Genomic DNA, 25,874 nt, shown 5'->3' on the forward strand with positions numbered 1-25,874 from the left:
CGGAATCTGATTTTCAGTTTTCGGAGGTCATGGAACCTGTGGTTTAGGATTAATCCAGTAATACAGCTGGGTGGTGTGTATATATATATATATATATATATATATATATATATATATATATATATATATATATATATATACAGTATATCACTCAGTCTTGCAGACTGGGGAGTCATTAATGATGTAATACAGAAGCTCTTACATTGTTTTTACTACCTAGGAGAGCAGCATCTGTCTCTATGTTCCCGGCCTGGCCTTAAAGCCTGGTGTCTAGGATATCCATCATGTAGCCGCTTATGTTGTCTTGGTTTGAAGTCCTAGTGTTTAACTAGGAATCATGATGCTGATGTGAAAATATACCCTGGTTTAGGGTCGATGGGGGGGGCAGTCCCACTGACTCAAAACCAACAGAGCGGCAGATCGCCCTCTTGGGTGTTACTCAATACAAGGCATTAGAAAGCACTGAGTGCCTATAAAACACAGAACACTATGAAATAATAATTAAATATTGTCCAATTTTTAATGTGGGGAGTAAAAAAACAAATCTTCGAACCCTGATGTGTTTTATAGAAGATAAAATGTATTCTCTAGCCAAAACTGGCATCACCTGTGGGCAAGTAATAGTTTAATCACAGAAAGAAAGATTTACAAATCCAATTCATTTTTTTCACAGAAGTGGCATTAAATGTGATTATGTAGCGTATAGATCTGTAAAATGAAGGATTTTGGGAAAATGATAAATCCGCTTTAAACGAGTTGGAAGCTGCTTTAATAATTCAGAAGTTCGAGTCTGTTCATAGAGTGCTTGGTATTTACAGAGATTATTCTTACTGCCGTGTCGGACAGTCATGGGGCTGTATAAGCAAGAATTACCAGAGATCATTTTAAAATGTTATTTTTAGCCTAAAATTTCAGAAAATTCATATCCGGTGAGATTTTGTTGTATTAGTTGAAAAAAAAAAAATTCTAATGAAATGACAAATGTATTATCGTTTCCTGATGTGAAGTATTATAGGAAAATCCTGTGCAAAATAAAATAATTGTGGGAGGCCAAGATCTTTCAAGCGGCTGTGTTCATGTTAAATGCAGATATGGATAATATTTTTCTAAACTCCCCTGTTTTCTACAATGATTTGTCCCATCTTCCTTGGGTAGTTCTGTGACAGCCAATGAGGGTGGGGGATGTCTGGCAATTGCATTTTTTTTACTAATTTAAAATCCATAAATATGAGCATGACTGTCCCTTTAACAACTATCTTCTCACCCTTCTAAGCATAATAACTTCCCTTTGGTACAATTTTAATTTATAATCTGTTAGTCCCTCCCCTTTTTGTAGCTGTGCCAATCAAATATAGGATTGGCCACACCCCTTCAACAGCTCCCTATTGGCTTCCACTACTACGGACCCTAATACATCAGTTTGGGGGTAGCGGTTATATTTTATACTGTTAACCAATTTAAAGCATTCAATTGATGACAATTTTCTTTGTAACAAAAAGATGGATTTTTAATAGCTATAATAATGATTTTCTTACAAACAAAAAACCAGAAAATATTGAATTGTTTTGCACAATAAATAGTCCATATTTTTAACTGTACAATATACATGCCTGCAGATAACACAAATATAAATGTGATAGCAGAAAGATACAATGTGTATTATAATGGCTCATTCTTTTAAGAATATACATTTTTTTGGCAGAGCCGGATTAATGGATTTTTTAATGCACTTTATACAGTGGGAGAAATAAGCATTTTAGTTAAATATGGACATAGTGGAGTTTATATATATATATAAAAAAATTGATTCCGGGGCAAAAGTTGTGAATCGATCGCTATAGCAGCCATTGGTTACTATGAGGAATAAGACCACGTTTTATACTTTGAATATATATATATATATATATATATATATATATATATAGATATATATAGATATATATTATATATATATATATATAACCTATAGTATAATTTAAAATGTTGGATACCATGTCCATAATGGGCTTACAATGGGAAAATACTTTAAATACCGTAAAGATTTACCATAATAAATATCCCCCCCTTAATGCTGTGACTAGAAATAGTATTTAGGAGGGAAAAAAAGGTTAAAATACATTGAAATCCAAAAACAAGAAAATATTGTCCAATTTTTAATGTGGGGGTAAAAAAAAAAATCTTGCAACCCTGATGGTTCGTCAAGAATGGAATATTAAGTGGTTTTTTTTTTTTAAGAAAAAAGTGCAGAGTTAACTGTTATCTATGGTCTAGACTAAAGCACCATCAGACTCATGATATACATATAATTATATATATATATATATTATATTTTTATTTATACAGATTTAGAATTCATACAGATTTGGAATGTTTCCCCAGAAACTCATTTTGCTGCCGGATTTTTTTTTCTTTGAATTTTTAGAATTGTTTGCCATAAAATTATCTAAAATTATCTTACATAAAATATTTCTAATTCCCCTGCCTCTTTGGCTGCACATATCATAAAATCTGTGCAGAATGGAGTGAATTGGCGTTTAACCGAATGTGTCGTAGTTGGCATACGAGTAACTTATCTTATTGTTCAAAGAAGTCTTCAAACCGATGAACGGTTTTAGAAATATAAAAAATTTTGGGGATTTTTTTCGAGACTACTGATTAATGTAAAGCTTTTTAGCTGACAGGGCCACTTAAAATGATTGATTAATGGACCTTGAATATAACAGGGGGAAAGTTACTTTATTACTCATACAGGATTTGGGGAATTATAGAAGAAGTATAACTTAAAGAAAATGCATTTATTTTAAGTACTATCGTACTCACACCAATGGTAAAACCATACTTTTTTTAATGATAAAAAATACTCTCATATATATATTTAAATATATATATAATAAAATATTTAAAGAATAATACAAAAACACACATAGGGTTTAAATACAAATCTGGGTGTAAAAAGTAGGCAGAGAATAAATGGACAAACTTAACAAAAAAAGTACAAGAATTTTTGATAACAGTCCAAATTGGACCTACATTTTACTGCAAATGTATTTAAATCCTGTGAACAATCTATAACTATTTAACCGGATTTACATTTTTTTTATTTTTGTGGATTGCACCCGGGTGTGCTAATATGTGCCTTTTAATATATATATCATGTGCTTTTTACATCACAAAACAGTGTCCTTGACATGGTTAGCATTTGTTATTCTCTTGATATCTACAAAAAAACCCATCAATATCGATCCACATTTTTGGAGCACGTCCTATGATCTTGTAATCCCAAAGATAGCCACATGTAGGTGGACGTTATCATTCCAGTGGTAGAAGAGACTCCGAGCGGAGGATTCATGCACATACGTGATGCCGTTTCCCAATAAACATGTTTATTTTCTTCTTTTCATTTGGCTGCTCATCACTCATTCCTCCAAGACCATCAACGTCAATAGTCCCACCATTTCTCCCTCAAGGACGTCCTTCATCGGAAAAGATCTGCCATAAAATATTAATTCCTAGAAAAATTTCCCTGCAGTCCGGGAATGATTTTTTTTTTAAACCCTTCACGGGTCTGTCAGTCAATCTCTCCAAGTCCGATATCTGAGATTGTTGATGTTAGCAGCTTAGAAAAATGCCAAAGCTTTAAAAAGGCACCGGGGGGGGGGGGGGGGCAGAAAGACTGGTTAACTTTCAGATTAAAGTCCCTTAATGTTCCAATAAACATCTAGCCAAGAACTGGGTTAATTGTATGCTTAAAGGTACACAAGCGCTTTTGCATTGATACATATTTTTGTTATGACGTTAGTCGTACGTATGCATGCTTTTTAAGCTGTATTAACTCCATTTAGTTATTTTGCTTTCCCAGGAATCATAATTAACCCAGTCAGTTCTGGGGGCTGATGGGGTTAATTATAATGTTACATCCTGGCTGGTTGGTTATGAACCCACTTCTGGTTCGGTAGAATTTTTTTTTGTTTCTTTCTCCCTTTCCACGACGATCGCCTCCGTGAATCAGAAATACTGTGTGTGAGGTAAGGTAAAGTCTGAGCCTTCTCCAAAAGGTTTGACGTTTGCTTTAACAGGGGTGACTTGTCCATTGTCCTACGACAGCCTTGTGGGCTCATAAATCATGAGTATCTCGTAGCTCATTTGTCCTTAATGACTTTTCCAAACCTGAAAAAATAAACACAACAGAAGACGCTCAGAAAAACCAATTACTCCCACTCACTCAACCTTATTTTGGCTTTTTTAAGGACAATTATCAACTTCATAGCTTTCAGCAGAACGAACTTATCAAATCACCCATGACGCCTATTTTTTGCCATTCAGTAAGCACAACTGTTTTGGAGATATTTTCTTTAAAGCTAGATTATCCCAACTCAAAGTCACGTCCTCAGGTTCTCTCTCTTCTCCTCCCCGAGGCTTACAAAGGCTGCCTGAACCAATCAGCAACCGTAGAAGAGAGATAGATGGGATACATTTAAGATGGGTTTCTAATACATATACAGTTTATTGCAATCTTTAAACACCATTATATAGCTTTAGAATATAATGTAGGATTTTAGGAAGCGGCATTAATAATTAGAGTGAGAAAGAAGAGGTCCAAGTGGGTTTTATCTTTGGCCAAACCATTTAAAACCCAGCACCACCCCATACATTTCTCCTGTAATGATTTCACCAAGAAAAGCGACGATTAATATAGGTCTACAGGAGAATGCACGTCATCATAAAGAACGGTATTCTAAAAGAATGTTACCGATATACCATCTAGAATTTTTTCTAGCGTAGAGTTTGAAAACGCAATTTAGCAGATTAGCCAACATGTTTAAACCTGAAAGCAAAAACAAAAAGTCTAAAAACTTTCTCCACGAAGAATGTCCGTGTGTCATGTGACCTCCCAAATCAGCCCCTATTCATCACGCGCCTCACCTCTGCTGAAGGCTTCACATGGCAGGTGGTCGGGCTACTGCGTGAATTTGCCTCTTGTTTAATTGTCTGTCTCTCCTCTTTCTTTGTGAAGATCGGGAAATGGGAACAACAGATCAGAGCAAAGGATTATTTTACAGTACATTCAAAAAAAAAAAAAATAGTTTAAAGGTTACGTTAACAAAAAAACCTCTCCATTTCAATAAAAATAAAATACAGCCAGAAAATAGCAATAAAAATTGATTTATTTTTTTTTGCTGAATTTAAGTGTAAAAATTATATTTTTAAGCCAGAAAGATAAATACAAGACTTTATGGGAAACCTGAAAACAACAACTGATATTCATCTTGATAAAAAAAAGATACAACAGGCTGGATTCAGTGCTAGAGAAAGATTTATCACAGGGAATGACTCTTCCCTTAGAAAAAATATATTTAAAAAAAACTCGGAATAATTATGGGCCAATTGCAATCTATGCGACGACTGCCGTTCAATTACTTTGAACCCAGCCCCTTATGTCTTAAATGTAATGAAAATTATTGTATTTTCAATTCATTTAAACATTCTGATCAATACATAATCATAAAGATTTTAAAGCATCATTTACAAAATATATGATTTGCACATTTATTTTCTGTCTTATCATAAAACTTCAAAATAAATAATCATAGCTTTTTGATTTTGGGAATAATTTGGGGTATTGGCAAAATAAAAAAATGCAAAGTCAAATAAGGCAACTTCTATACAACCAAAAAAACCCAAAACTCGTATAGAACCAAAAACATAAGTTCTGTAGGACCCAAAAAAACACACACAGATATATAAAATATCAGAAGATGCGCAGCAGGGAGGCAGTGGTCAGGAAAACGCCACATTAAAAAAAAAAACAGATTAAAGTTCCTTTTTGTAATTTTAATGCAAAAATTTAAAACAGCAGGCCTATAAAACTTTTTATTAAATCCCTGCATTGAAATAATCAAAATCTTATAAAACACACGTTAACAGTAAACAGATTTAATCCTGATTCTAATCCTCTTTTTTTTACTTTGTAGTGAAGTTATGGTGGGATTTATGGTTTATAAGGGGTCCAGGTTACTTTGTAATGGCGTATTTATAGTTTGCATTATAACGTTCCAGAGCATATTCTTATTCTGAATATGCTTTGTATATTGTTTTTTTTGTTTGATTTAAATGGCGCCATCATCAGGACCAACTAGTGGCGCCATCATCAGGACCAACTAGAGGGAAAAAATGGCCCTGGCTCGGCTGTAGAACCCGTGGTCACACACTGCAGGACCCGATCTACCATTGAAGTGACGGTAAGGGTAAGTATACTGTGTTATTGGACAAGTGGGCCACCAGGCCAAAAACGTCCAGGCCTGGCCATCATATTCCATACATCAACACTGTACAATAATACAGAATATATCCCAACATTGAGCATTACATTCTGTAGAATGGGACGGAGTATTCCAGGAATTAGCAGGGTTAGCAGAGTCTAGAGGCAGTATTTCCCTGGCGAGCCTCCCTACAATTAGCAAACACATACTAACACACACTTACCCTATCACCATACACTAACACCCACATGCTTACTGTAATACCACACACTTTCTCCTGCTCCTCCTCTCCATCTAACCCTACACTCACCCTTGACACTCTGACACCACTCATAACGCTATACAGTAACACACACACACCATACATTCCCAGACTCACTTTTACAATATACACCTACACTCTCTCACTCTCTCCACTAATCTCCCCCCTCTTCCCCTTTCCATCTCCCATGCAGCTCACACAGCTTTCCCTCTTTTTCCTCCCCTTCTATCTTACCTCAAATAAAGCTCTGTCTTCAGTGAAGCTTACACTCTGTGTGCAAGCTGCCGCTACTACCACGAGGGTACATGGTACGAGTCACGTTGGGCGCCTACATTACCGAGTGAATGAGTGCCACACACTCACAGCACCCGCCTTAGCACATGCCATATTACGCTGTAAGAACACAAGCTCCTCAGCCATTTCTCATACATAGTTTTGGAATTCTGCTGCAAGGTCACTTATTAACATGCCATCGATTTACCTCCTGCTGCAGAAACGCGTGCACAGCTTGTCGGCGGCGTCTTCGCACGAACACCTTGGCATTGTCTCCGAATGACCTTGTGCATTTTCAGTTGACCTTTTCGCTCTGTAATTGGAAAGTCCATATGGCACCGTTCTCCTGCCCAGACAGAAAAAGCATAGTCTTTAAGCCAAAGAGAACATACAGACATTTATGTGGGTGCTCCCTGGAATATCCTCTTTAAGCATTGAGCTAAGGGTTTATGGGGAAGGGTGAGAAATATTTTGACTCCCCTCCATATTGTTACGAAACTGGGGGGGTTATCGGAGAACCAACAAGCATCTTGTTTATTCAGGTTTTATTTACCATAACCTCCTGTCTGAGAAGACTTTTGCTCCTATTCCGTTTACTTTAAACCGGTTATCGAGAATCTAGAATATATGGTAAGATTCCGTTACCCGACACAATGGTTTCCGCCTTTTGGTCATTATAAATAAAGTTAATAAACGTAATCATTGTGCAATGGACGTGAAATTATCATTTTCTTTATATCGCCCCTAGAAGTGGTCTTCATCGAGGCCGGATAATTTCTTCTCCCCTTGGGTGATTAGGGGAGAATTTAATATTTCCAAAACAAGAAGTATTTGTGAAGAAAAGGAGGTTATGTTTATTTACGTATAGGAATCGATGACGGAACACAAAAAACACTTAAAAATTTTAACGTTTCCCATAAACACGTCCTTCTCGTTTTAAACTTGATCCTTACTGCATTTCGACTCTGACAGATACACCTTGAGGCTCAGTCTTAGGTTACAGGAGGCCAGTCTGTATTAAAAGAAGTATTACATTTCACTTTACCTTTATGAATTCAGAAACACATGTTGAAACGGGCTTAGTAGCGGATCAGAAATAAACCAAAACCCAAAATGCTCCTAAATTAAAGATGCTGTTCCACATAAGTCAGCTGAACTGAACATTTTTGTAACTAAATTTAGCATTAGAAACATAATTCCTAATACTGTTCAATGCCCCAACCCTTCCGAGCGATAGTTCTTTAAAATTAAACTTTGTCTAATTGTTTATTTTTTCGTCCGGGAACACTAAATTGTCACGTGACGCACAAGCAAGCACTGATAGGTCATTGTCATAGAAACTGGAAAAAAACAAACAAAACAAACAAACTGGGTGATGGATAGAAATGATAGATCTTCTTAGGGTTATTTGCTGGATCTGCTAGAGAATGGAATTAACGTTTTATTAGCACTTTAGCATCAAGGTTCTCAGTGTTTTTTGTTAATGTGGCCCTCTCGGCTGTGAACATTTTCCATGAATTCAAACGCGTCGCAATGGAGAACACGACGAATCGATAACCATGTTTGACATGTATCTGAAAACACGTCCTTTGCAGCCGTGCCAAGCCAGTTCACGGTTATTGTAAAAATCGGACTCATTGGTCCAGATGTTTGCAACACGAACCCCCCTCTGATATTTGAAATGTGCGGGGACGACGTTATCTAAAACATATTAGCTTGAAAAGCCAACTAATACGAGACCAGATCTAAACCAGACGGATCTGCAAGACATTCAGCACAGAAAATAGCCCCCCCCCAAAAAAAAATCATCCTGGGGGCCAAAAGGGGGCGGCTTACGATTCGCCAGTAACGAGGACTTTACATGTAATGTTCAGTACAGTTTACAATATAGAAGAATATTACTTTTTTATATACGCAGGTCTGACCGGAGCTAATGAGAGCCGTGGAACTAAATATTAAAAAATACTTATTAAACTGTTTAAAAAAACCCACGGAATTATTAGAATATTTATTCCAGTATCATATACAGAACGACTCGGGTTAGACGTTTACACCGCAATACCAAATCTATATGACCCCTACTGCCTGCATCTTATTATCCAAATAAAACCACTTGAGGGATGAATTATTCTGCCCGGCACCATATATCTGTCTGGTTCGCTTTATATTCTACGTGGGAAAAAAAATCCAGATTTCCTATTTTCAGGTTGAAGCGATAATCGAAGTATCTTTTACTGCAACGTGAATTATCTTGAGGATAGAGGAACTCGTCTTCATTTAGAGTTACTTCCAACGTGCTCCACAGTGCCGGCGGGTACAGCCTCTTGAAAGTCAACATTGAATGCAAGAAGCGCGTGCGCAGGCCGACTCTACGGGAAGCTGCTTGACATCCAATCCCAGCCCGGGGCGATGGGACGCTGGCAACGGCAGACGGAAACACTTCCGAGTTGGCCGCCTCGCTGGAGCCCTGTTGTTCCCTTACAAAAGGAGACATATTTATATTAAAGGGACCCCAGGTCTTGTAGAAGTGATATCTGGTATGAATTCGGAATTCAAGGGTCCAGGTTCTTCATGCCTCCTTGGGCTCTGGCAGACAAGAAGAGGCCACTGTCATATTTAAATAGACATTGCACTGTAGAAGTGGACGGAAATATTGTCGGGAAATAATGTCGGGAGAGGAAAGTCATCTTCAGAACCCTTCTAGTTTCTGTATTCTAGTAAAGGAGAAAGATTAAGGTTTGTTTCCGATAATGATAAAAAGTCCCCAAATATTTCTTTAAAAAACCTCACTGCCATATGGACAAGATTAAAAGCTGATTGGTTCCAAACTCACACTTCCCAGTCCGGTCATCAGATTGGAATCACAAACACTTGTGATCGGGGATAGGATATGCACGAAGACAACCGAGAACGGAACTCGCATCAACTCTTCTTCCCGCAGAGAATACACCATGCTGAGTCATATTGTATATGGTCATTCCTGCACCCGCTCCTTTACAGTGTATATTAAACTAAAACCTTATTGTTTTCACCACACGTATCGCGCTATGCGTGGTTTCCAGATGAGGAATCACCAGAACATATGGTGGCCAGCATGGGAATAACCATTTAGCACATTTTTAAACCAAAGCATTCATCACTGGTAAAGTCGAGGTCCTTCCACAGATTTTCACTAACCTTCTTAAATAGTGAATGAAGTGAAGCAAGCAGCGAGGTTCTAATTTGGAACCCTACATAGAGCCTGCTAGAATTTTAAGCCCAACTGGCTTTGTGGTCCACAAAATGGCATAACGTGAGAAACAAAGTAAGGTGGACGGCAATAAAAAAAAAAAATGTTTAACAACATAAGAAGCCTTTTATTGGCTGTTACCAGGCCACGACTGGCACACGGGCCAAAGACCTGGATGACAGCACCCCATACTGGCCACACGCTATGTAAGCGTAACAATGTAATGTCTGGCCTGTCATATCCAGCCATTGGCCGCATCTACGTCTCAGGGAAGTCTCGTCATCATTATCAGCCATTCTGTTTACATGAAGGTACACAACATGGAGCACGGAGAGTCAGAGATCACAGGAAACTGTTACAGTATTTCCAGTTTCAAAGAATAAGCATCCACGAGCATAGGAGAGACCCTTTCATATTCAATTACATAGAATTCCAACACGCCAACACTCAAGATACGTTAAGACCCTCCGATACAGCGTGTCTTTTGATAACGTGGAAGCTGAGACTCTACCTTCATAATCTCCATGCACGATCTTTAATAAAATCATAGCCAGTATTCTAAGAGCCGTATTACTATCGTCGTTGATATTTCTATATTTTTGGCAGCGCGTCTTGCCAAAACCCAAATTTGATTAGTGGTAAACTATGGAGTGAGTAATTATGGTTTGCCAAAATAAACTAGGGTTGCCGTATTTCCTCTTTTAAAAGAGGTCACATCCGTAATGTGCATACTTTGGGATTAAACTGCAATAATCACAGAAATGTATCTTTAAGATCTGGATTTTACATCCCAGGATAAAAATTGGCAATTCTTTGCTTTTTTTGGAGGGGTATAGCTGTTTTAAATATATATTTGCCATAAATACCGGGTACTGTATTAAATAAACAGAGCTGAGCTGCGGCAAATCATGTTAATTATTTGCCCGGCCTTGGACTCGCCTTCTGTCCTCCTACTCCTAAAGCTTCCAGATCCGGTACCGTGAAAGTAGAGTATCTATAGAGGAAAAGTTAAGATACTTCTCTTCGTCAGATAAAATGTTTTCTTAAGACGCAAGGAGATAAAAACGGAAATATGATAAAATGTGATACTTTTGTTTTTCGTTACACATTCTTTACAATGTGGATTCATTTATTGGCACTGGATGATTTTGGCATCCCTGCAAAACAATCTGAGTAATCTCACATCTCCCCGTAGTGGATGGCAGAGTTCGGATTAACGCTCTACCACAGATGGTCTTATAGACAGCCTCCTGGACCTCCAAGAACGTAGTGTTTTTACAGTCTTCTCCATTGCACAAGGATGGATAAGACATTGACCATACATAGCGAATTGCTGATACCTTCCTATAAAGAAGCTCACTGAAGAGGGTCCTTCTCCATAAAGAGGTTGGGAGCCTAACCCTATGTTTATAAGAGGAGATCCTCTTGGTGGATCTTCAAGAGCAACCTCTATCTTCTAGACATGACTCCACAAAAAGTACATTCACTGTCCGTGGTCCCGGCCTCCCGATTCAGTTTATTTGCAGATCTCCTAACGACAGAAGCAATATGTATCTATCAAGAAGAGCCAAGGGGGTTTGAATGTTTTCCCGAGGGGACGGTTGAACACCAGACTTCTAACGATCAACAATATTCATGTTGCAGACAGGTACAGACAAGAACGCTCCAGTATAGGAAGCAGAACGCGTAACTAACCTAACCAGGACAAAGAATCAGGGTGGATACATCTCAATTAAATTTTAGCAAAACATTTGTCACTGTACACAATAAAAAAACATTACATGGTTCATTAACTGAAGCAGTCTTAATGGAACAAATGAGACATGGATTTTTAGATAGTAGACAGTACTTACTGTCCCAAAAGTCTCAAAGAACTGTAATGGTACATTAGTGTTGATAATGCAGAATATTAATAGAATACATTTAAAGTTATCTGATGTTCGAGAAATGTCAATTTAGACATGAAAAGTAACATAATACGAAGGATTGGCCGAACAGTAAGAGTAACAGATACCGGTAAGGAGAGAATGGCGAGCGATGCAATGCAAGATCCAAGAATATGTATCAACAAAGGTGGAACGATTGTTTTATTATTTAGAAAGTCATGGGAAGCAGCATTTTGGTCAAAAAATGAAAAATAATTGGAAGAAATGGTTAGAATAACTGAATGGGGATTACTGAGTTAGGAGAGAAGATTATAAGAGAGAGAGTTCAGGACAGAAGTACTAACAGCGAGACTTATTCACCAAAACAGGGGGTGAAAACATTTCTATTCCATCAAACTGGCCATTATAAAGGGTCTGATTAGTTTATCCCGCAAGAAGGATTTAACTGGCTCTTTATACGTTATTGTTTAATATTAAAAGGAAATTTAATTGATTGACAACTTGACTCTTAGTGTAGGAAAAGATGGCCTTTTGCCTCAGTTCACCTTCAATTTATGAATAAACCTCAAGGCAACGGGAGGAAAACAGATTCATTTAAGCGTGTCTTTCTTATACGTAATGATGGGACAGCTCAACATTAAATAAGCCTCTGTCATCCAGAGTTATGGTTATTGATATGGAAGGATGGGTAGAATCCGTGTTTCTTGCACTACAAGATTTCACTACGATTTCTCCCTCTGGCTGAAGAACTGTCATTTATTGAGCCGTCACCAAACAGTTCGCAAAATATTAGACAGAGATTTTTCACTTCCATCTTCATGACCCGCTGAAGGCTGAAGACAACCTGCTGTCAATGAAGATGATAGATTAGGATGGAAGACTTTGAACATGAAAAAAATTTATGTGGTGAGAGGCATTAAAGAGCATGCGTCATCCGTGCTGTGCCATCTCAAATACATTCCAAGGACAAAAATCAATTCCTTAGGTTTTAAAAAGAGTAAAAAGTTTGGGACGGGGTATCCCAGTCTATGTCATTAACAAAATGCATGACGACCCCTCTGGTGACCTGACTAAGAAGTCACCAAAAGTGGCTTCAAATGCTAAGTCCACAGAAAACATAGAACCTGCCGGCAGATCGGCCCCATCCGGTCCCCATCTAGTCGCCCGTTTTTCCTGCTGTAAAGACTCAAACCTTAATCAGTCGTTGGTCTCATCTTAGATTCAGGAGCCGTATGTCTATCCCATGCATGTTTAATACCCTCGCTGTATTACCCTCTACCACTTCTGCTCGAAGGCTCTTGCAATTGTCTATTACCCTCTCAGTAAAGCTGCTAGTCTCTTCTTCTAAAGCTATCTGGACAAATAATGTTCCAAGGATGGGGAGGAATTATTGGCTAAAGTAAGCCAAGATGGTCTCCCAAGTAAAAAAAAAGCTTTTGGGGAGGTGACAATTTCACTTTAATACGCCATTTGAGATGGATAAACAAAATAGCAAGTCGAGAAAAAAGGTTGTATCCTGAAATATGGTAAAATGTATTAAAAACCGTTTTAACAATCACAATAAACATGGGTGAATGAAAACAGATTATTTTGCGGTCTAGTACTGAGCATTTATACCCTTCAACCTATTTGATATATATATGTTATTTAACCAAAAACAGACTCCGTTTATGAAGTGCTCAAAATATAAACTCAGAATCTTTAGCAGATCCAGCGAATGCCACATGTGAACATTAAAGGGATTAGCGTTGGTCCATCAGACGGAAATCATTTCTACTACACGATGGCAGAATGTTTCCTATACAGCGATGCAAAAAATGAATTCCCAATGACTGCTAGACCGTCCCACATCAGACATTTCATACGATTTTTTGAAATATCCAATAACTAATAATAGGGCTGGGAGAAGGGGGCAAGTGGGCAATTTCCACTCTGATTAAACATTTTGACCTTCGTGTGTTCTATTGGCTGTTTTGCTAGGGTTGACTGGATCCACTCTGTGCTTGTTTATTGAGTTTTTACTCGTTCTCATCCAAATGGTCTATGGGCAGCTTTTTTTACGGCCCTTGGATGGAATGTCACCAGCCCTCCCCTGGAAACAATGTTTCCCTAGAAGTTTTAGGGGTTGTTGCATATGGTAGGTGGTTATATCTCTGTAAATGGAAACATCCCCGGCATTCACATACTATAGATGAAAATGTAGCCTAACCTAATAGTCTTCAAAGAGGAGCAGACCTGTCTGGATTTGAAGCTTTAACAAATTGCACCTGTTCCAAATCAGTCCTTTTTTCTGGCTTGCTAAATATGTTCCAGACTAAGCATACAAAGATTTTCTTTTAGATTAAAAAAACTATTTTCCAAGTTCTTAAAGGCGATGTTAACCTATCTTGTACTTGAGTATCAAAACCAGCGTAGAAGTGGCAGGAACAAGGTCCATAAGCAATATGTCTCCGTGCCACGTCGGATTAGAGCTCCACATGTATTGCTTAACATTTTTAAGGCAAATTTCTCTTAAAAATAGATAGATAATATTGTAAAAAGTTGCAATATTTTCCTTTTAAAACAATTAAGAACCCCCCAAGCTCAAATATACCTCCAATTGGCCCTGTTTCATTCATCCACTCTCTTTGGGTCCCAAATCCATGATGCCTCTCTTTTTCTAGGAATGTTTGCTGGGTATGAGGGTATCGCAGGGTTCTACAGCCCTAAAAGCCCCAATAATGTGTATAGAAACAGCAGGAAACGACTTTGTGCAAAATTACATTGAACAACTTCTCTAAAAAAAACAGTTATACTCAAATGCTCCCTGAAACACAACAAGCTCCAAAACTTCCCAGAAACCCACATGCTGTGACCCAAAAAACCCAGCCTAATGCTCCACAGAAACACACATGAGAAACACAGATTAATAAATCCACTTATTCCAAACATACTCGTATCCGGCAGCAAAAAACCTGCGTCCTGTATGCTTTGCAGGATTCCACCTGTTTTCCATTAAGCTGCGATGTTAAAAGATTTTGACATTCGAAACACTTCATCTGATCCAATACAAAACCTTTTCAGCCAGGAACTCCGGAGAGAACAGCTGTTCCCCGCACTAGCTGGCCCGAAATTCATCCAAGAAAGCATGTTGGAAGTTGCAAAAAAAGCACAAATTAATTAAAATAACAAGGAAACAGAAAATAAACAAATTTATTATTATATGAATCGCACCAAGCAGCAGCTCCCAAACCATATTTCATGTCCTAACGGAATTATATACTGCATACATGATGGAACTCGGGGCACACAGCTTCCGAGATGGGTCACCCAAGTGGATCTCCAGAGAGATTTATACGTTTTGTGCACAAGTGATAAATCTTTACATCTTCCAATATATTTATTGGCAGGTGCTTTTTTTCCCAGGAGTGCCCTTAAGTTAAGTATCTCATTGGGGAGTAAACCACAAATTATTGTATGACGTTTTGAGATAATTCTGGAGTTTTGCCTTAGCATAAAGAATACTACAATTTATGATCAGAAGGATAAGATTTAATTAAATAATAGTGTTTCTCTAGCCTAGAACACTCCCAGAAACACTGACAGCAATTAAACATCCAATTAATGCGATAACTGGATCGGGGAAATAAAAAGGGCGTTTTTTTATTAGTTAAAAAGCTGGTCTCAGGCATGAGTGGAGAAGACATGGAGAACATGATATTAAATATTGGAAGCAAAACATTGTCGGGATACAATCAGGGTCGGATTAACCATGGAGGACACAGAGCATGGCCCCAGAGTTGTGAGGGGCCCGTACCTCTCAGGATGTGGTAAGTACTCTGGCTTGTAGCCCCCTTACTGACGCTGTGTGCCGGGAAGTGGCGTCATAAACCCCATCTTCCTCTCAGCTGTATCCACGGTCCAGAAAGGAATAAAATCACTTCTGGCTCTTCAAAAGTTAAAAAGCTAGAGGAATTCAGCCTCAGACGGGTCTCGACCTCCAAGAGAAACATTTGTCCGCAGCCTCTTTACACAGGGATTCCAGGTTACGCGGGAGTAGGACGATTACATGGGTGTAGAAAGATTCCAACCACGAATAAACTACCCTTTTTTTTTTCCCATTTGAGCCGTTTCAGGAGTAAAACTTCCATCTGACCCTTTTAGATGACCTCGTTTCACCATCCAAGATAACAGCTCGGAATTAAAAATACAAGGAAAGGTTTCAAAATAAAAACAATTCCAACAGTTCTAGAAAATTGTGCTAAATATTTAATGTGTTAGAAAAAAGGCTGAATACCTACATAGGTACCAAATGTCCTGATTCTGCCTGAACACTCTCAACTGGTAAACTTTTATTCGAACTGGCCATATACCCTGTCCAATTTACCTTTAGCCTTGAGTTTTGGTAATTGTGCTTGTTTTTCCCTGAGAATCTCTTGCCATCTTGGCCCACAGCACATTAAAATGGCCGCTCACTGACAATAAGTGAAAAAGAACAATGTTAACGCAGGAAAACGGGAATTTGGACTTTTGGATTTTGCAATAATGGAAGAAAATGGCAACAATTCCTTCTTGGTTGAAGAAATGTATTTGTTGATTCCAAATCTAGTTCCACATCGGCTAAAATTTTTAATAAGAATGTTTTTGGACAATCGATGAATGAACGCTCCACAATTACCACTGATTCAGATGAGGCAGAGACCTTGGGCTCGGGTAGAGCATGAGGTCCATTGTTATGGTCAAAATGTAATGTATTTCAGATATCCCCAAGAGGGGCCAAAAACTGTAAAATTATATCTCGGGCAACTAAAAGAAAAGCCACCTATGGAATTACTCAAAACTCTTTTGTGGCCTTTTGACACCCGAGAACCAGATAACCCTTCCTGAGATGAAGCACTTTGTGCGTTAGCAGCCCTGGGATCTGCATAAAAGAATTGTGTTTTTGGAGGCAGTTTTATCTTGCAAATTGAACGTTGCTTGAAGACAGCCCCTTCCTATGCATGCGGCTTGTCTTCACCTACATGTGAGAGGCCAATTGTGTCCTAATGAATTTGAAACCCGCCCCGGTTTTATGATATTTTGTTTCTGTAATTACAGCAATAAAACTTCAGAAACGCAGAAATAAAATGCTCCCTCAAGCGCAAGTACACAGAACCAGCTTCGTATAGTGCCAGTGAACTCGACTCACAGAAACGTCCCTTCGACCTCTCGCTACACTCCCCGATTTCAACCGAAACGTGAAAAATTACAAACCTGAGGCGTTTCTGGTCCAAATTTACCGCGTGGCGCCGTTGGGGAGTATACTAAGTGATAGAATTTGACAACAGATAATGTAGCCAAAAATATCCCGTGTTGTAGACTGCCCAGGAATTCTGCCAAAATAACTTGATTCTGCTAATATACAATGTAAACTTTCACAATGTAGCCATAAACAGATGGGAAAATATCTACAAAAACATTCTTTGCAAGAAGCTCCTCCATTTGCCTTTAGCAAGAACCCTGTGAACGTGAAATAGAATTTGAGCTTCGGATATAGAACCTCCGGTTTTCGACTTTAGTAAAAGAATAATTCTTTAATTCATCTTTTCCATGAAAGATTACAGTTTCAAAATCTGCTACCCCCCTAGTAGCGAAATTTATCAATTTTTGGGAACCCGCCTTGCGCACCACGACACGACCAAGCTAAGCTGTCAACAGCTATCGAACGCCGATTGATGAACAGAGAAAGAATTCCGACGTCATGCAGGAAAACGTGACGGGAAGAGATATTCCTCGTCTCGAAGCTGCCTGTTCTGTGACTTATCACTGGGTCAGGCTGGTTTCACGCTCGCGAGGTTAGATCAATTGATTACATATCTAACAGATAAGATGTGCTATTGATAAGGCGCTCTAGATAAGACCAGGACTGGAGGGGGGACGATGAATACCTGGATAGTGCCGAATGGAACTGGGTGGAGATGTCACAAAGAATAAAGGTGAAAATCTCTGATATGTTTAAAGTTACATCTGCGGGGTAAGGGTGAAAGCAGGAGCAGCACTTCGGACGCCATGGAAAAGTTTTATCCTTTGTTTACAACACAGACATTTTCAATGTTTGTGTTTGAACAGTAACTCACTGGCTTATACTGAAAACAATCGCAATATACTTTTAAGATAGGACATTTAGTTCCTTTACTACCGGAGCAGCCATGGATCCTGGGCAAAGACCTGGCATTCGACATTATGACATCACATACAGAGCCCCCCACTAGGCCACCGGGACATGAGGTCTGGACTTGCCATTTGACACATGAGACAAATGCTGGATAAGTGCGGCCGCACGCTTTACGATGTAAAGATATAACTTACATCATTTGGCGGCCTTAAAGCGTCAGCCCCAGTCAGACCCCAGGATTTCAACATTTCTACCGACTAAATGTATTCTATAACTATATAACCTCAGGCTAATTGTGATCCATGGCGACTCATCGGCAACGTTAAAAAATAACAAGTAATTTCTCCCCCAAAGGGAAGTTACTTTTGACAGAAATTAAATAGACAATCTACCAACTCCCATTGGTTTCAGTACATGTACAGGAAGCATACTTAAGTACACTTCCTGCTTTGGTAGAAGCATGCAGGAATAAAATGAGTCTTGTTTTCTTAAAAAACAAAAACAAAAAAAACCCCTTAATTTTACTTTAATGTGTAGAGTTTTAATTTAACACACCCCGGGTATCTGTGAAGGTCGCTAGAAATATAGTTAGTATACATGACGTTTTAAGTATCGGATATCTACAAAGTAGCAATGTACCAGGTGGAATCACTGAGACGTTCTTCATTATTTATAGAGACAGAAAGTTTGGGATTTAACCCGTTTTAGCCCAGAATTCTTTGCCCAGAGCTGGTCGCAGGATTAGAGTTTGAACCCAGACAGACGATCGATCAGGGATTTATTGATTAAACCAGGAATTTGAATTACTGACTAACCTCACCATGCATTGTGAAGGGAAAACATCTCCTTCAATGAGGGCTGAGCTGGTCATGTTTAATATATGCGGGAACATATATAGATAAAAAATATTTTTGGCATTTGTATTGTTTTCAAACTGTTTAGCTATAAAATATGTTTTCAATTTGTTTGGAAGGCGTATCCGGTGATTCTTCCTGGAGACCTGTTAATGTGAATCCAAGAAAGCATTTCTCGCCAGGTGATTTATAAAAAATTAAATATAAAAATGAACCAGTGGATGGTGAAAAAAATTAGGAGGACATTATTCATTATCCTAATGCTTCAGTTCCACTTCTCTCATGTTGTGATTTACGGAATTGGTTTGATAGTGGCCCATTAAGTCCGGAATCCAGAATGGTGGACGAGTCCAGACGGAGAAAAGAGTCCAGTTTTAGGAGGATGGACATCCTATTTAAGGGTTGTTGACCCATAATTTAGACAATTAAGCCTGCAAAAAAGGTGGCCATCTTTAGCTGCTGAACCTGATCCAAACAAATAATTATGAAAATAGCTTTCATAATAATCCATGTTTTGATGATAAGATAAAATTATTTTATATATCAAGCATTTGTTGGAAAAGAAAGGAATGACTTCTCCTAACCACCGCAGTTGGACAACTTGTGGTTTGACTACCATTCAACTAAAAGGAAGACGTAAAGACCATTTGCTATTGACTACGTACAAAAATGTACTTTTCAGCCTAGACCTCTTTGCGAGAATCATGAGATGGATACATCTTTAAGGACAATTTCAGCTTTTCAGAACAAAGCCCCGCCAATTTTAGAAAATGTTATGGAGCTTCCCTTGACTTTCACGTTGGACCCCTTCCAACAACAAAGAGAAAGCTCCTTCCACACGTTCCAATAAAGCTTCTCTCCCACGGAGTACAAGAGACAAGAACAGCTTTATGGAGTCCCATTGAGGAATACAATGGGATCACTTTAGCCTTTACATGGATTTAATATACTGAAGCCTAAATAACCAGATGCACCCAGAAAAAAAACACACGTTAGCCTTATACTGCTCAGAACAAAAATATTTCCAACATGAGAATGATCTAATTGGTGCCTCGAATTATATTATGAAACTTTGACTTTGAATGAAGACTTCAGCATTTATGTCCAACCAAAGATGGAAAATGCAACCATGTCAACTGTTCCAGCATATGACCATGCCACCAAATAACTTAGAACTTTGCTAAGTGTTGAAGTAAATGGGATAATTGTATGTTTAACCCCCTGTGACTTAGGAAAGACAACATTTGATGTTTCGATCTGCCTAAGTAGTGAATTATCCACCAGTACGAAGTTTGGACGTGCTTTAAAATCATACGGCCTGTAGGTGGTTAATTCTTCTATGAATTTTTGCTGAGTAACTACCAGTCCTGGTTAATTCGGATCCTCTCAGAGAGCCAAGAATGTTTACAGCATCTGACAATAGATGAAATTCCAAACTTCTGATTTACTGTGACAAAAATACATAATGTATGGTGGGAAACAGCCTGGTGAGAAATTAACAGCAATTTAATCATACCCTGGGGAGTCTGTGAAAAGGACATACATCATCAAAAATGAATTCATATTAAAAGAAAAACAGGGACATCTGACACAAAAATCCAGTAATCTTATGTTCCTGGTCTGTATGTAAAAAAATAATAGGATAACCATTCACAGTTTTGTCCCATTCACAGTCCTATTAACACCATCAGCTATAACTGAGGGCTCAGGTTCTATTTAGAGCTGACCGGCCGACTTACATAGCATCTCCCGTTGGTACCTTCATCAATAGGACTGACCCTAAACCATCTTAAGACACACCTGCGTCGACCAGTTAACTCGGTCAGTACTTGGATAACATCTTGGGCTGCACTTTGGCTGCCACATCTAGCAAGCTGGCACCACCATCTTTGTAGCTACTTTAGAAGGTCAGTGGATCCCAAGCGCTTACATGATCACAAAAGATAAAATAGCTTTAAGCTATTACTTGGTCTCCTTAATACAAATCCCTACAGATGGTATAAAGGGACTGCACTCATAATCTAACAGCACTATTTTTAAAAGGTACAATCTATGTTCATCCTGAAGACCATCATCCTGAAGACATCTTTCATTCTGAAGACATCTTGAAAGGTCTTGGCCACCACTAGTAGTCCAACGACCACAGGTTGGAAACAACTGTGATAATGAAATCTGTTTGACCCTATATAGCAAATATTTGCCTGGGGGTCTGAGGGAAAAACAAGCCTTCTGGCTTGTCTGGTGTGTGTAGATGGGTGTTTAATAATACTTCTATTTACCCCTGGGGGTGAGTAACACATTACTGATAACTAACCAGCTAATCCCATCAAATGAAATGATGTGCCCTACAGTATGGTTACCGTATAAAGCAGCTTCCTTCTGTAGGAATGTACTAAGGCAGAGAATTGTCAGTCTCTCCGTAGCTCTCGGGCTGTTAACCCGACCCCCTCCATGGACTCTTGAAAGATTAAGTCACCTGGGGAAGCATTAAACCACTGGCTGTACATTTTCACTGTAGGAAGAACAGATAAGACTTCCAACATCGATTGCTCAATCCCTGCTCTCATTCCTAAAATCGTTACCAAAACAGGCGTTAAAAGACCAGGATTAAACGAATTAGAATCTTGGCAACGCAGAAAACATATTGTAGTCCTGGGATCAAATCGCCCCAAACATCTGCTGTGATAAAGGCTATTTAAGGTGGGTGATGGTGGGTAATTAATATTTTTTTTAATAGATGCCCTACCACAAATGCGTTTTTAAGTAAAAATAGCACACATATAAAGTATATAAATGTAACAATGTCCAAAACAATAAGTTTGTTCAAGGAATGCAGAAGACAAAAGAATGATACATTTAAATCCTAAAGCTGAATGCTGATTGGCTTGTTGGTGTATTTAGCCGGGGAAGGATACAATTGAAATAATGGCTATTGGCCAGAAACTGCACATATGAGATTAAACTAATGGCTCCAAGGAGTAGGTAATATCAGACATTAAGATAAAGTATCGGCCAAGTCGCTTGTTACAAACGGTTTAAAAGATCAACTAGTGAAGAAATTGTCAAATAAAAAAGTTTTATCGCAAACCATGGAAAACAAAAATGTCCTGATTTATCCAGGCTCCAGAAGAGCCCATTGGCCATGACTAGAGTTCTCTATGGACCACCCACCCGGGTGCATATTTCGGTGAAGCCTAGTTTTTAAAGCACGTCTATGTTAACTGTCTAAACCCACAGAATATCAATGAGCTCAGATCAGATCCAATTATATGCCGAGATTAAGCACCCCTATTAGCTTTCAGTGGTTTATAAGCAAGATGCAACCAGCAGATCAGGCAACCAAATCTAAACGTTATTTAAGAATAAGAGAGGTTTTGCATATGGGAACTATGCTTCGAGGGACAATATTGAGTAAGCCGAATTAATGAAGTGGACAAACACTGAAAAGGTTAAATTTTCAGAACCCTTCAGTTCCCTTTCACCATTTAATAACCCATAAGCAATGTCGCAATAGCCGTAATGTGGTTTACTTTGTCGAGTTGCTAAAATCTTATCTCACGGTCTGCAATAAACACGCGGGCTCCTAATTCCCACGCTTAGAGGAGAGAAATCTATAAACGGGGAATGAAATGTATCATTTTCACAAATCTCCACTTTGTATTCTCACCGGGGAGTCCATTCGGAACATAAACCAATTCATGTGCCAACCTGTACATGGAGCGCGGTAATCTGCAGTCTAGGGGGTTAAACATGAGTCGTGGTTTTGGTACATATGTGACGAGGCACATATTAACGATATGTACATTAGTTAAGTAAGTGTTTGTAACTCAGGTGGGTAGTGGAGGACACAGAAGTCTCCTAAAGACCCCCAGATCATGACAATTCGACACACAAATTATATTAACAAAGTCAAAAGAGCAGCAAGAAAAAAGGCACTAAGCAGCAGAGCTTACAGTCTAAAATGCTAGCTAGGGGTTTTTCTTGAAAAAAAGGGAGCAATAATAAGTTGACAAGACAACCATATTCATTATTAATTTTTTTAATTCATTTTTTTCTGGCACGCTAATTTCCTCTATTGCTAAGCAACATCCATCTCTTTAATTAGCAGAAAGGCCCCTGACCCTTTACAGGCCACACCATGTGGTTAATGTGTAACAGATATGACAGCCCACATACCTGTGGAGTGCTAAACACATGTAAAAACAGACAGACAGATTTCCCATTCTACGGAGACATATGTAACAAAGGGTAAGAACATGGTCTGTGAAACAAAGTGTCATTTAAAATAGCCTTCTGAGGTTTTGCGACACTATATAGCGAGTCAGCCAAAATGTGACTTACCCCTTAACTGGTTAAATACACGGATACATGGACAAATTTTGTAATTATTCCTTTTTTGGAATAAGAGCTTCCAAAGATAAACATTGTGTTTCCAGAAACAACAAAAACATACACTTAAGGAAAATATTTTTGTTAAAAAGTTATCACAGCTGTGCGGCTCCCTGAAAAAAGCCACAAAAAAAAGCGACCACGCCGCAGGTTATTGGATAAAATCTTTTACCGTAGCCAACGAATCACAATAACCCTCTCCACCTGCCCTGTCATATATATTGAATATCACGCCATAAATTATTAATTTCCTTTTTTTTGTGTTTTTTTTGTAAAAATTGAGTTTCTGCATTCTTTTTACGATGAGGACGGTGGTTAAATAATACAGTATTGATACAAACAAGGCCTTTTACGCCAACATTTCACATTAGATTTGCCGTTGGATGCTGGCCGGGTAACTAATATAGATGGCTGTGAGACGATAGAGTAGGGGTAGGGGTATAAGAGGGTACGGAACAAAGAGCAATGGTGGAATCACCCAGAATGTCCACCTTGGTGTGTGGGTTAGCGGATGTATAGACAGACACTAGATAGATATAGGTTACTCACTCAGGCGTGTTAATCCATATAATGTCCAAGTGGCAGTAATACACACACTCCTTGTCCTTATACGTGTAACATGTGCACCTCCGTGCCCTCCTGTGGGCTCCACCAGAATCGGGCTCCAGGTGGAAACTGCTCCTTCTTTGCTCATATCCAGAGATGGGGGTACCTTGGGGTCCTGGTGAAGCTGTGGCGAGCGATAGGGGCACGCCAGGCTGTACAGAGGGGGCTCCTGGCGCTTTCTCACCCCGGCTTCCCTTTCTTGCCCCTTCCTTTAAGTGTAGGATGAGTTTAGTGGTTGGCAACCGGGAGATGTGAGATGTGAGCGCGAAGCCTGTAATACAGAGGCAAAAGGCAAAATCTCTGTATTAGGTCATAGCTAGTTTTATTGAATCCATATTTGCCCTGCCTGGTGCTCGACTTTACGCATTATAATTTAATACAATTAGGTAGGTCCTTAATAAAAACCAGACTTTAACTCAAACCTGCGAGTCATGCCTTCGCCCACATGCTCTCCATTGACCCTGTCTTATAATCTTGTTACTATAAATAAAAAAAATTAAACATTCAGCAATCTTTGTGAATGACTCAATAATTCCAAAAGTATCAAACTTCCTGCTGAGTTTTGGGGGTCACAGTCCACCTTACAACCTCAATATACAAACACACCCCAATGTTCTATAGGACTAACTCACTTAAATCCAAATTCATAGAGCCTTTAACACGATGGAGAGACCCCCGTCTACCTGACACAACAAAGAAACATTAGTTATCATCAAAAATATCCCATTGTTTCATTCCATTTAATTCCTTTATGAATATCACTAGCCTGCATCTTATCGGAAATATCTATAATATGTAAAGAAAAATTACTGATTCTCCTATATTGGTTCCCAAAAAGTTACCTCTATAACGTGGAAGCATGATCCTTCCTATGCCTCCCCTTAAAGTAAAATCCCCCCCTTGCAAACACCAAGATTCTAGATAGAATGTCTTAAAAACTATACTGCTAAGAGTTGTCACCCCACACACTTCATATAGAAACAATCTCTTTGCATTAGATTCTTTTTACCTGTGTTGGAGGTAACCAGCATCCCCAGTAAGATCAGTATTCTGGGCTCCATGAGGTCAGGTGTGAATAAGATCCCTCTAGAAAAACCAGAAGATGGGAAGATCTCCCCCCCCCCCTAAAAAAAATCCCCTTCTTGGAAGATGTGTGTTCAGATAATGCCTGAGTGGATGGATATTCCAGAACTTGGAGCTGTTAGATCAGACTACTTCTGAGATTTCTTCTACACTCCTTCCCCTTGAGTCCTGGAGGGAGAAGACTTGTCAAAGGAGAAGTGGGGATGTCCTGCAGCTGTGTGTAAGAAGAGACCTCATTTAAAAGCTGCCTGGAATCAGACACCTCCCACAGGAGAATAATCCCAAGGAGGATGGGACAAAAAAAGCAAAGCCTCTCAAATGCTTGGAATAGAATAGCAGCAATCGGAAGACTCACATGCATTTTTTCCTCTTTGTTTTACTTTTTTTTTTACAGAAAAATAAATGTTCACTTTTCTGACTGGAGGCTTGCAGGTGCACATTAACCCCTTCTCTTCTGGAACTAGTTGAGGATGTGACCCCCTTTGAAATGACTTCATTGTACATATTAGGATTTCTGACTATATATTACCTCCAGGGATTAACATATTTTACTATTGATATAAATTACATTGAAATATATATATTGCATTGTGTTCTGGGTTTTGTCCCCTAGCTTCACACAGTGCTGGGCTCTGTCTCCTAGTTTTACACAGTGCTGAGTTCTTTCCCTTAACTTTACACAGTGCTGAGTTATTTTCCTTAACTTCACACAGTGCCGGGTTATCTCCCTTAGCTTCACACTGTGCCGGGTTCTGTCTCTTACCTTCACACATTGCTGGGTTCTGTCTCTTAGCTTCACACAGTGCCGGGTTATCTCCCTTAGCTTCACACTGTGCCGGGTTCTGTCTCTTACCTTCACACAGTGCCGGGTTATCTCCCTTAGCTTCACACTGTGCCGG

General features: G+C 38.9%; 1 protein-coding gene across 1 annotated transcript; it reads right to left on the reverse strand.

Moving 5' to 3' along the window:
• Window positions 1–6,999: 6,999 nt before the first annotated feature.
• Window positions 7,000–24,953, reverse strand: LOC149279273 (endothelin-3-like). The gene is made up of 3 exons (XM_089501389.1): window positions 24,902–24,953; window positions 23,836–24,163; window positions 7,000–7,141 (listed from the first exon to the last, which is right to left on the reverse strand). Exons 1-3 carry the CDS (start codon window positions 24,951–24,953, stop codon window positions 7,000–7,002), a joined length of 522 nt encoding a protein of 173 aa, XP_089357515.1.
• Window positions 24,954–25,874: the final 921 nt, after the last annotated feature.

The sequence above is a fragment of the Sceloporus occidentalis genome, unplaced genomic scaffold (assembly GCF_023333645.1).
Source record: "Sceloporus occidentalis isolate IW3139 unplaced genomic scaffold, rSceOcc1.0.p SCAF_173, whole genome shotgun sequence".
NCBI classification, from domain to species: domain Eukaryota; kingdom Metazoa; phylum Chordata; class Lepidosauria; order Squamata; family Phrynosomatidae; genus Sceloporus; species Sceloporus occidentalis.